This window comes from Galeopterus variegatus, unplaced genomic scaffold (genome assembly GCF_000696425.1).
Source record: "Galeopterus variegatus unplaced genomic scaffold, G_variegatus-3.0.2 Scaffold63, whole genome shotgun sequence".
In the NCBI taxonomy this organism is placed as follows: domain Eukaryota; kingdom Metazoa; phylum Chordata; class Mammalia; order Dermoptera; family Cynocephalidae; genus Galeopterus; species Galeopterus variegatus.
In genome coordinates, this window is record NW_007726174.1 from 1,155,522 (window position 1) to 1,168,568 (window position 13,047).

A 13,047-nucleotide genomic window follows, 5' to 3' on the forward strand; every position below is an offset into this window, starting at 1 on the left:
CCCCCCCCCCCCCCCCCCCGCAAAGGAGGTTACTATCCCTGTTGAAAACTGCTTTTCTAGAGGGGCCTTCTTTATTAAAAAACAAATAATTATCTTAATAAAGAGTAAGAATGCCTTCCTGTCTTTCACAGTATTCAAGGATCAGTTACGCTGGGTCTGGTGGGAGGGAGAATAGGAAAGGAATGTTTAGTATAGTTTGAAAGAAGAATCCCTTCCTGATGAATTCCAGTATCAAAATCCCAGAGCTCACCATTCAGGGCTCAAGTCAAAAGGGAGAGCTGCGTCTTTGCAAGTACACTCAGCAGAAAGGAATTTTGCCAGAAGCCACTTTTTTAGCCAGGCTCACTGTTTATGTAGTTAAGTAGCAGACAGACATATAAATTTGGACAATAACCTTACAGGGGATTTTTTAAAATCCTAATTTCTTTTTTCCTCAATATACTGGACAAGGGTCCACTTCATCTCATGTCTACAAAAAGTAAAAACTAAAGTCATAAATGAAAAGATAATAATAATAGAACAAGCCCAAAGAAACTGACATTAAATCTGTGCTGAGGAAAGCCCCACCTCCATATAACCTAAATCCACATCTCTCTCTGCAGAGTGGTCAAGGCTGAATACCACTTCCATGTTGTCACAGGCCTTAAAAAGGCAGCAGGCAGATTTTCTCCTAATCCTGAATTTCTTCTCCAGAACTTAGTGTTTCGGTGATGTCAGAAAAGATATGAGGCATTTGACCTTACTAAGTGCTTAGAGATAGAGAGAAAGCAAGTTTTGTTACCATCATTTTACACGTGGGATAACTGAGGCACTGAGAGATGAGAAGATATGTTCATTCGTGGAAGCCAGTGAGACTAAATTTATATCTGCTTCCTGATTTGGTACTTTGGTCCCCATCCCTTAAATCACAGACACGTATTACTCAAATAGCTAAAGTATCCTGCTGAGGAATCCTCCAGGCTGAAAGCTCCCATGTGCTCTACCCTCTTTCCAATCTCTCTCTAATCTGAGCCTAACCTGGATCCTCTGAGTTGCTGGATCTACTGTCAACTGGAGTAGGAAGAATCTGTTTGGAAGGATATGTATTTATACATCTGTTAAACCGTCTCTTCTTGGAGATGCTCTTCATCTCTTTGAAATTATTATATTAAATGGATGTGGGGCTAAAGTTAGACCAAATCTTCCAGTCAGGATGGGCTTTTCAGAATCCTTAGGTAAAGCAAATGTGAAACTCTGCATTAGGCTCACAAACATCAGGAATAATTCCATCTTGGCCAGCTGCTCTCCCATACACACCCGCTTCCCTAAAAATGAGATCAGAAAAAAAATAAGGATTATAATACCATCCCTTTTTCTATTTAAGAAAATACATATTTATGGACTGGCCAGTTAGCTCCATTGGTTAGACTATGATGTTGATAACACCAAGGTCAAGGGTTCATCCCCATACTAGCCAGTTGCCAAAAGAGTTTATATTTATACTAAATATCTAAACTGAGTATTTTAAATGCAGATATAGAGTTTTAAAATAAAGTTGCCACATATACCAGATAGCCTCCTGCAGTATATGCTGACCAGAATTTTTACATACCAAGTTTACATTTTAACTCCTACCCATAAAAACTTATGCTCATCCTAGACAGGAACTAGAGACAGATCCAATGTGGCAGTGACCCTGTCCCTTCCATGTCTACTTCTCTCTTTCTTTCACTTTTACCTGGACGACTAAGGAGGGAAAAGTCAGATAAAAATCTCTGGAGCCCTCCTTTTTCCATAGAAAGAATCCCATGTGTCCTAATCTAGGAACCTAAAAGAGGGACTGGTGAGATTAGAGAACCCACCCTCTCACCCATCAGCCCAGCAGAAGGTCAGAAGTTGCTCTTAACTCCAACAGTTCACTGGGACACAATCACCTGGGCAGCTCAGAAAAAAAAGATTTCTAGTCTTATTTAAAGATTTAAAATCAAATACCTTTATTTTGTTCTTAAAATCTGAAATAAACATAGTGGAGATGCATCATCTAAATTATCTCTTCTATTACCTTGCCAAGAGAGAAAGTTTTATTTATTTATTTTATTATTATTATTATTTTTTTTTTTTTCGTGTCCGGCAATGGATTGCAACCCTCAGTGTCGCGCCCGTACCGGACCGGGACCAGCAACGGGATCGCAACCGGTGTTGCGCCCGCACCTCGCTCAGCCAGTGAGCGGGAACCAGTCTGTATGTGGGATCCGAACCCTCGGCGGGAGCGCCGCCGCGCTCCCAAGCGGTGCACTGTAGCAGTGTGCCACCGGGCCGGCCCTATTATTATTTTTTTAATAAAGATGACCAGTAAGAGGATCTTAACCCTTGGCTTGGTGTTGTCAGCACCACACTCTTCCAAGTGAGCCAACCAGCCATCCCTATGTAGGGATCTGAACCCTTGGCCTTGGTGCTATCAGCACCACACTCTCCCGAGTGAGCCACGGGCCGACCCTAAGAAAGTTTTAGAACAACATGAAATAATAAAAGATTCTTTTAGTTCTACTTTTTTAAAATTATGCCATTAAAAAAATAAAAGTTTAACTGACCTATCCCAAAAGGAATAAAGGTTTCTTTTTTAAGAAGTTGTCCTTGGTCATCCAGAAATCGATTAGGGTAGAAATCATCTGGTTTCTCCCAGATGGCTGGGTCTCTGTGTACTGACCACAAGTTGGGTAAGATCAATGCGCCTTTAGGAATGGTATACCCTTGGAGCACTAAAACAAACAAAAAAACCCACAGCATCATACAACACATTGTCACTAATAGTTCTTCCTGAAAAAAAATCAACTTATATACCTAGCATCTTAATTGGCTGAAATAAATGTTGAGGTACTTGAAGGCAGGGATGAGATCTTATCAATTGGCATCCTTCTCTCCACATTATCCCAGGACCTAGTCTGAGACAGGGCACACGAGATGCTCCAGTGGATGTTGCGTTAATGAATTAAATCAAACCATAAATGTATTAAAATTAAGAGAAAACACTAAAAGAGAAATAATAGTGTGTTCCTAAGAATTGCAAATTCCCTAAGAATTGCAAATTCCTAATATTTATATGAAACAGTTTACAAAATCTTTTATGGCCACACAACAATATGTTGAGGAAGTTAAACTAAGACAAGTTAATATGCACTTTAAACAATGCCCAAAAGATACTGTACACAGAGTGCATCTAATTTGCATTAAATAATGTTAAGTGATCCAGTGTCATTTATAAGCTACTGCCTCCTACAACTGTCTCATAACTACATTCAAGCCCATTACATTATGGGCTATCTCCAAAGATGGTAAATTCCTTGTTAATAGTCATGTAAAAACAGAGTCTGAACAAGACCAAGTAAACATTTCCCGTTGGTGACAGGTTAAAACAGGAACCTTAGAATCAGATGGATTCTTCTAATTCTTTAATACATATGCTTTAGTTACAAAATTGAAACAACTGACATAGAATAATTTCTAGGTAAATCCTTAATTCCACATTTAGATTAGCTCTTCTGACCTCCATGAAGAAGACTGAGAGGAACCTTTGTTAATTCTGGAGTTTTTTCTGCCAAACCGCCTATTTAAATTGCAGCGTGATTTGTTTTGCTGGAATAAGCATGTGTGCTCTGAAGACTGGAGAGCTATCAGTAAAGCTAACCAGTGCTGGAATGCCATTACAACTAATAATGTACAACTGCGGGTTGACACATTCCCTGGACATTTCCTTATCTACGACACAATGCTAAGTCCTCAGAAGGAACAAGCTAGGTGGTGGTCACCATACAACTCCACTGGATTGGGGGGTTGGGCTTTCCTCAAGGGTATTCAAAGGAAGAAGACCCCGGACTCGCCTGTTTTCTCTGAGGTCATATGAGGAATGGCAAAAGGCACCACCACAGTTAGCCTCTGCACTTCCATGATGGTGGCTTCTGTGTAGGGCATCTGGGCCTTGTCCATGAGGGAAGGGGCTCGGTTGGGACCAATGACCCTTTCAATTTCTTCATGAACCTTTTCTACACAAAAGGGAAGGAATAAACAGAGCATAAGTGAAGGAGAGTTGAGCATGCTTCGCCTCGCCACTTACACACCACTGCTAAACTGGCTGAGCAGGCCTCAGGGAAGTGAAGCCCCCGTCAGGTTATGCCATGTAGAGACAGCTGGACCCAAGGAGCCTGTGCCCACCCTGAGACTTTGAAGGAGGAGAGCAGAACAAATGGAGGGGCAAAGAAGAAAGCATTCTGGATTGGGAAGCACCCTGAACCATATTCTCACATGAACATGGTATCTAAGCCAACTGTGACAACATGTAATCCAAGATGGCCCTCAACAATTCCCACTCTTGGGGTTCATATCCTTGTGCAGTCCCCTCTCACTCTGTACCAAGTTGCTCGATGTGACCGATAGAATTAGGGAGAAGTGATGGCATGCCACTTGAGATTAGGTTACAAAAGACACTGTGGCTCCCGTCTTTGACATTCACTCTCTCTGGGGTCACTCACCTTGGAGGAGGGCAGCCGCCAAGTCAAGCAGCCTTATGGAGAGGTCAGAGGGATAAGGAACTGTGGCCTCTGGCCATTTTGGAATAGACTCTTCCGTCCCAGTCAAGTCTATAGAGACCTGCAGCCCCAGCCAACATCTTGCCTACACTTCAAGAGAAACCATAAACTAGAACCATCCAGGTTAAGCTGCTCCTAGATTCCTGACCCTCAGAAATGATTTGAGTTAAAAAAATAGTGGTTGCTTTAAGCTGCTACATTTTGGGATAATTTATTACTCAGCAATACTTAACTAATACAGGTAGGTACAATCCCATCTGTGGTAGGCAGAATAATGGCCCCTTCAAAATGTCCATACTTTAATCCCTTGGAACCTGTAAATATGATACTTTACATGGCGCAAGGGACTATGCTGATGCAATTAAATTAAGAACCTATAGATGAGGAGATTATCCTGGGTTTTCTGGGCATGCCCAAGTACATGGGCTTTAAAACCATAGAACCTTTTCCAGTTAAGTTTAGAATCAGACAGAGATGAAACTATAGAAGAATGGTCAGAGAGATACAACACTGATGGCTTTGAAGATAAGAGAAAGGAGGCCACAAGCCAAGGAAGCTGGAAACAGCAAAGATATGGATTCTCCTTTACAGCTTTCAGAAAGGAATGCAGCCCTGCCAACATCTTGATTTCTAGCCCAGTGAGATGTGGCAGACTTCTAATGCATCGATCTACATGATAACAGATGTGCGTAGTTAAGCTAGTAAGTTTGTATTTGTTATAGCAGAAATAAAAACTAATACACCACCCTCCTATGTATTCTTCCACTATGAACTGCCACTGATGTTCACTATCTACTGATACAGATGGGGTGGAACTAGCTCTGTGACCTTGTGAAAGTCACAGAACTTCTCTGTTCTCCATTTTCAAAACATGGGTTCAGATGAGCACTGTGGCTCCCTTCAGCTCTAACATGTTCTTCTTCTCTAAAGATCTTTCACCAGCATAGATTTCATACAGAATCAGACCTGTAAGAGTTTAAAGCAGGGGTAAGCAAGTTATGACATTACTCCTACTGTCTAGAAACTTGGGGTTTCACTGTTAACACCTTACCAACTCTCAGTGAGATGCAAGTATTTATTTATTTTTTTTCTGGCCTAAAGACATTGCTTACTGCCAGAAGCCACCAGATCACTGAGTGATCTGATTTAAATCTTGATTTAAATAACCTTGTTTTGCCATGAATAAAGGAAACATCCATTAATTACCTTGTACATCAGGGTTCAGTGACATATACAGGAGGCACCAAAGCAACGAGTTAGTTGTGGTATCAGTCCCAGCAATGAAGAGATCCCCAATGATATAGAATAAGTACTCTTCATTAAAACTACTGCTGCTATTATTTTTCCTCTCCTCCTCCATGTGGAGAAGATACATGTCTATGAAGTCCTGAGGGTTCTCTCCATCCAGAGACTCTTGATGGTCTTTGATGATATTTTTAAGGAAACTGGTTATATCCTTTTCAATTTGTCTTAATTCCTTAAATGGTCCAAAGGGAAGGTAATAAAGCCAGGGGCATATGTTGACCAGAAGAATCTGACTGTTCAGACAGATTTCTAATCCTCTTGACATAAAACCAAGCATTTTCTTAAATTCACTATTGGTGTAATCAAAACGCTGGCCAAAGCATAAGGAGCAAATGATGTTAGAGACAGCATTGCTGATGATGGGGAAGGGACTGAAGGGGTCTTCTCCATGTTTTTGCATTTCCTCTTTCACGCATTTGAACTCCTCAATAATCTTGGGCTCCAAGCTAAGCTTTCCCAAGCCAAAATGACGAAGAGTTGAATGACAGAATTTCCTCTGCTGTTTCCAGACTGGACCATAATGTGCAAACACGATCCCTGCAAAAAGACACCAACAAAGGAAGGTGAGAAAGAGCATTCCTGATAATACTGAACAGGACCCACCATGAACTGTATTCTGTATTTTCCAGTCACTTATGCAAAGTTCATGTGAAGAGCATATAAAGGCCACCAGTCAAGAAGAATGATATACAAAATTTAGTTATCAAGGTAGTATACGTTTCCAATAAAGATTAAACTAGGAGAATGTTTATTAGTGTATATAGCAACTCCTGGTGAAATGAAAAGCAATGTGTTTCAATTTCCAAACTTAGTGTACATTTCAAAATCTTGTATTTTGTAAGAGTGAATACAGGCTTAGAAAATAATTCAGGCCAGATGCACCCATTTTTTTAACCACCTACATTCTAAACATTCTGAACAGAAGGACAAATAAAGTCACAGTTTGACATTAGGGCAGAAACCATATCTCATTGTGCTCATCATTAAAATCCCAACTTCTGACATAGTGTTGGATACATAGGAGGAGTTTTTAAATATTAGCTGAATAAATGAACAGCCCAACTGGATTAGAACCACTGGCCATCAAAGTTTGGAATCTGATAACTGGCATATAATCTAAAATATCTGTTGTTGGCAACAGCCCTGATTTAAAAATATCTGAACTCCTTAAGGTCGTTCACAACTACATAATTGATTCTCACCTATACATCTCTCACCATCAAACCCAACAAAATTGCTCCCAGATGTTGTATCAAATTATTCTTTGACTTTCCTTGTTTCCTGTCATCTATTACATCCTCCTATTTTCCATGGTGTGCTTTATCACTCTGGCCAGTCTCCTTCCTTCCTGCATTATTTCTGAATGCTCACTATGTGGCAGGCACTGGGCTGTAGTGGATACAGCTGCGAACAAAATAAAGACGCTCTGTGGCTAAGTCTTCGCATACTCTTTTGCATCTATAAAATGCCTTTCGATATGAATGTCCGTGTGGTCAAATGTATCAGACAATCTGTCAGTTTCATTGTCCTCCCAAGAATCTTCCAATGTCTGCTCAAATCAGCATCAAATCAGCAGTGATTGCTCTCTGTGTCTTCTGGTCAGGTGCTATGACTTCCATTTGTCATCATTTGAGAATTTTCTTAAGACTCTTCTGTGTTGGAACCCATTTCCTGGTTTTTATGTCTTCCTCTTTCTTGTTTTACTCCCTCATTTTGCTGAAAGCACATCTTCCAGTAGTTTCCAAGAAAGGGTGCATGGGAGGTGAATTTCTAAAGATTTTGCATTTATGAAAATGTATTTATTCTACCATTTAACTTCCTCAGAATTTTGAAGGAATTGCTAAGAGTGGATTGATGACTCATAAGATATGTGCATCTTCAACACTACTAGACATTGCCAGATTACTCTCCAAAATGGAGAGTACACCAGAAGTGTACCTACTGTAAGTGTATGAACATTCTCATTTGTTCCAAATAGCTGCCCTCTGCAGTGGATTGAATGGCCCCCAAAAGTCATTAAAGCTTATCCCTACTGTAACTGTTGAGGTTGGAAAATCCTATTATGGTAATTGGAAGGTGAAGCCTTGAAGAAGTGATTAGATTCTGAGGACCATGCCCTAATGAATGGATTAATAGCCATGGGCATGGTTCTGAGGGCTTTAAAAGGAGAGCACATGAGAGTCTCTCTCTCTCTCTGCTCTACCATTTTCTGCCATGTGAGACCCCTGCATTTCTGTAAAGTCACCACCAAAGAAGAACCTCACCGGATGTGTTCCCTGGACTATGGATTTCCCAGCCTCTGAAACTGTAAGTAATAAATTTCATTTTCTTACAAATTTCCCAGTGCCAGGTATTTTTTTATAAACAACAGAAACGGACTAATACACCATTACTTAGTACTTGTCAATATTCTAATTTTTGCCAGTCCAAGGGCTGAAATGTATCTCATCTTATTTTTTATTTGCATTTATCTAATTGTTACAGGTGGGTCAGAACAGCTTTTCATACAGTTATTGGCCAGGTTTCCTATCTTGTGATTTGCACTAATCTATTGTGCAATTTTCTATTTCTTATATATTCTAGATGCATAGCAGACCACTTCTCTCATCGTGTGAATTTTTTTTCCACTTTAATGGTATTATTTGATAGATAAAAGCTTTAAATATATAGTTGCATTTATCAATCTTTTTCTGATTTGTGCTGCATGCCTTATTTTAGAAATCTCTTCCTATCATGAGTTCATAAGCTCATTTTCTATTCTCATAAATTTTTTTAAGTTTGCTTTTTCACATTAAGTCTCTATAATCTACCTCTCTAATTTATATTTGTTAGGTATTCCTACTTATTTTGAGGTAGAAATCCAAACCTTTTTTTCCCCCAATTTATATAACTCAGTGTTCAAGCACGATCTATCAAACAGTCCTTCCTCCCCCCCTCCCCATCTGCAACACTGCCTCCGCCTGTCATACATTTCCTATATATAGGTGCGCCAGTTTACAGGCTTCCTAGTCTGCTACGTTGATTTCTTTATCACTATGTTTACAGCACATTATCTAAATTAGTTACTTTATAAAAAGATAAAGACTTTATAAGTATGAATATCTAATAAAGTCCCCTCCCAAAAAAACTTGTTATTTTTCACAATTATTTTTGGTTATTCTTAGCTCTTCACTCTTTAAGAAAAACTTTATAGTCAGCTTGTCAAGCTCTATAAAAAAAGCTTTTGAGGTTTTGATTGGAATTGCATTAAATGTATAGGTTAACTTGAACATTGCCTTCTTTATGAAAATTGGACTTGCTTGCAATCCAAGAATAAATCTAAACTTGGTAATAATGTTTTAAAGCCTTTTGTAAAAACTTGCTGGATTTGGTTTCCTAATATGTTAAGTTTTTCTTTTTTTTAATGTATATTCATAAATGACAATGGCCTATAAGTTTCTTTTCTCATGCTGGACTTGTCTGGCTATACTACCCTCCTAAAATAAGCCAGGGTATATATTCTTTCTCTTTGAAAGAATTTGTCTAAAATTGGAATGACATGTTCCTCTTTTCCTTTAGGTTTTTTGTGCTCTTTTTCTAATAATGTTGGCCATCTAACTCATTCTCAGATTTTTATCTTAATAAATAATTTAATGCTCTACATTTGCCTCCAGGCACTACTTTAGCTGCAATCTACTAGTACTATTTGCAGATGTTTTCAATATTCAGCTTTAAGTTTAATTTTTTTTTCTATTATGAGTCTTCTTTGCTACCTGGATAAATTTGTCTTACACTGATTTTTGATATTTGAAGAGGCTTGCTTTTTAGCCTAGTATATGGCCAACTTTAATAAGCTTTCTAAATAATGTTGAGAATAATGTTTATACAAGTAATTTTGGGGTATAAGGTTCTCTATATATCCAATAGAAAAAGCTTGGTAACTGCTGGAATCAAATTTTCTGTATTCTTACCAAATTATTACCTGCTTGATATCTCAACCATTCAAATACATTAAAATATCTCCTTATAATGGTGGATTTATCAGTTTCTCTTTGCAGTTCTATTATATTTTTTACCATATGTAGATAAATATCAATGTAGCTACTCAAATTTATATCTATGTATCTATTTATGTTGTAAAGGTCATTCAAGCATAGAATTATTATATATTCTTGGTTTAAGAAAAGAGGCTCCTTTTATCATCAAGTGAGTCCCTCCTTTTTCTTAACAATGAAGTATGACAAAGTATATTTTGTCAAAAAGACACCAGCTTTTCTTTTCTAAGTATTGTATCTTCTTGGTAAAACCTTTTCCTTTCTTTTACTTTGAACTTTTCTGTACCTTTATGTTTGGGGTATGTCTCTTTTAAAACAACATATAGGGCCGGCCCCGTGGCGCACTTGGGAGAGTGTGGCGCTTGGGAGTGCAGCGACACTCCCGCCTCGGGTTCAGATCCTATATAGGGATGGCCGGTGCGCTCACTGGCTGAGTGCGGTGCAGGCGACACCAAGCCAAGGGTTGCAATCCCCTTACCAGTCACAAAAAAGACAAACAACAACAACAACATATAATTGGATTTTTAAAAAATCCATTCTGGCAATCTGCCCTTTAGCCAGTAAGTTTAGTCCTTTTACATTTACTATAGTTATTTATTTCTAACATTATTTTGAGCTTTCTATTGGTCTGCTCTGTTCCTTCTTTTTTCCCCTTCCTTTCTTGTCTTCCTTTGGGTTGAGAGAAACAGGTGAATGTTCACACTTACATTTTTTTGTGTGTGTGTGTGTCTTTTTGTCTTTTTTCATGACCGGCAACGGACCGCAACCCTCAGTGTTGCGCCCGCACCGGACCGGGACCGGCTACGGGATCGCAACCCTCGGCATTGCCCCCGCTCCTCGCTCAGCCAGTGAGCGGCCGGTCTGTATGTGGGATCCGAACCCTCGGCGGGAGCGCCACCACGCTTCCCAAGCAGCACACTGTAGCAGTGCGCCACCGGGCTGGCCCCTCACGCTTACATTTTTAACACACCTAGTTTAGTGGTCAGCAAACTATAGCCCACAGGCCAAATCCAGCCTGCCACCTCTTTTTGTATTGCCAGAGAGTTAAGACTAGTTTTACATTTATAAATGGTTGAAGAATGTTTTGTGATATGTGAAAATCTCACGGTCTATTAATACAGTTTAATTGGAACACAGCCAGTTAATGAGCCACGCTAATTTTTACATATGGCCTAAGGCTGCTTTTCCACTAAAATGGCAGAATCAAGTAGTTGGAACTTAGATTGGAGGCGGGGGGAGAATATTTTCTTTGCCAGGATCCAGGCAAAGGCAGACCTATTTCCTTGTTTCCTTTTACTGGTGGCCAGGTTTGCTGAATGTTCTTTACCTAACCTGGAGTGAAGCTCTTCAAGAGTCCTGTCTTTACCTAGAAACAACTTTTCATCTTGCATAATGCTAGGTCCTATCTCTTTGCTCCCCCCACACCTCCAACCAGATCACTAAAACTCAAGTCTCTCCAGAGCATCTACCTTCTATTTTCTGCAGGGGTGAGGGTAGTGAAATGAACTGGTCTAAGTATATATGCATTTCAAACAATCCTGTTTTCAGTCCATTAGCTCACCCCTGTCTCCTGTGATCACTGGTACCTCCAATTCCTGAGCCTTTTTTGGGGTTTCTATGTGGTAAACTCATACTATTCTCTCATGCTCCATATTCATATTCCACTGGTATCCCCCTCTGTAGACACTTAGGTGTGTGGTCATCCTCCACTCTACTCAGTCATTTGCCAATCCTATATCCATTTTTTGTCTTCAGATGCTGTGGTGCAGGATTGTAGGTGTCTCTTCATTTCATTGTGGATGGTGTGTGTGCTTCTGTAATAGTCCCTCTGGTATGGTGTGTGATTACCAAGACAAAGACGAAAGGGAATGTCTTAACTATTCTTGGAACTACCAAAACTCTCAACTTGTTTAATAAAGCCCCATAAACTATTTCCTAGGCAACCGAAGCATAGTCACTCTTCCCTGTCTTTAACCATGGCCATGTCTGCTGCAGAGCATTCAGAGGCTGGGTCTTGTTGGGCCTCCTCTTTTCTTGGATAGATATGGTCTCTCAGGCTAACTTCAGAATTTGACACCAATTCTAACTACCCTCTCATTACCTAAGATATCACATATGACATCTCTGCTTTGTCCTATTTCTCAAAGAACTTTATTTTCCCTCTGTTAGGTCTTTTTCTGTATCACCTACTCTTGTCATCTTTTATTTATTTATTTATTTATTTATTTATTTATTTATTTATTTATTTATTTATTTAATGACTTGCTAGTATGGGGATCCGAACCCTTGATCTTGGTGTTATTAGCGCCACATTCTCTCTCCCAAGTGAATAACTGACCAGCCCAACTCATCATCTTTTAAACTACCCATTTGTATTTTAGAAATATTTTGTCTAGTATAATGTCCTTTTTCTATCAGTTTTTCCGAAAAAACCTGATAGTGCCAGCTACTAAGGGCACATAGATCTGTAAATCACATTCTCAAGATGCTAACTGTCTGGTGAGGAATCGGGTAAACCAACAAAGCGATAACACTGTTGTATGTTGAGACGTATTGAAGTTGCAACGCAGACACTGGGGAAGGAGCACCGCATCAGCTGAGGGGAGGCGGCACTCAGCAGAGAGGATGTCTGGGCTGATACGTCATTAGTAAATAAGGACGTGTGTGAAGGCACGTTTTAGACAAATAAAGAACTTGAGCAAAGTCAAAGAGGATGTTTCAAGAAGGGCTAAATTATCTTCAGAAAGAAACCAGACTTGGATAAGACAAGGGAGTGGAGAGAACCATCTCAGAGGAGGCTAAGATTTGAGAACTGGGTTTTTTGATGATGGGCTGACAGCAATGAAGCAGAAGAGAGAAGAGGTGACCAAAAAGGCAGTACATGAATGCCAGGGACAAGAGGCATGGACAGAAATGGCAGCCTCAGGGTTACAAACTTCACAATACGACATCCTGGAGCCAGAATGGCTTAGGGTCTTAGGAGTGTTTGGAAGAGGGTCAGGCACATCCTGCAGTTGTTGACATCATCTCCTTTCTTAGGTGTGAAAAGCAATGGTATTCATGGATGTATACAAAACATCCTTTCGTGGCTGGCTGGTTTGGTCCGTTGGAGTGTGGTGCTCATAACAGCAAGGTCCAGGGTTCAA

At 39.8% G+C, this 13,047-nt stretch overlaps 1 protein-coding gene across 2 annotated transcripts in view; it reads right to left on the reverse strand.

The window, feature by feature from the left end:
- LOC103593788 (cytochrome P450 2U1) overlaps nucleotides 1-6,467 on the reverse strand; it is an 8,699-nt gene extending 2,232 nt beyond the window's left edge. The window contains exons 1-4 of one of the 2 annotated variants that reach the window (XR_550786.1): nucleotides 5,769-6,467; nucleotides 3,858-4,019; nucleotides 2,571-2,738; nucleotides 1,018-1,304 (exon numbers count right to left, since the gene is read on the reverse strand). Coding sequence is in view for 1 of the 2 variants with exons in the window: in XM_008576868.1 (XP_008575090.1) it covers nucleotides 1,126-1,304; nucleotides 2,571-2,738; nucleotides 3,858-4,019; nucleotides 5,769-6,444 (1,185 nt within the window). In the remaining variant the exon portion in view is untranslated. Of the gene's footprint in view, nucleotides 1-328; nucleotides 1,305-2,570; nucleotides 2,739-3,857; nucleotides 4,020-5,768 lie in introns of those variants that run through there. The other variant, XM_008576868.1, reaches the window with a different exon arrangement.
- Nucleotides 6,468-13,047: the final 6,580 nt, after the last annotated feature.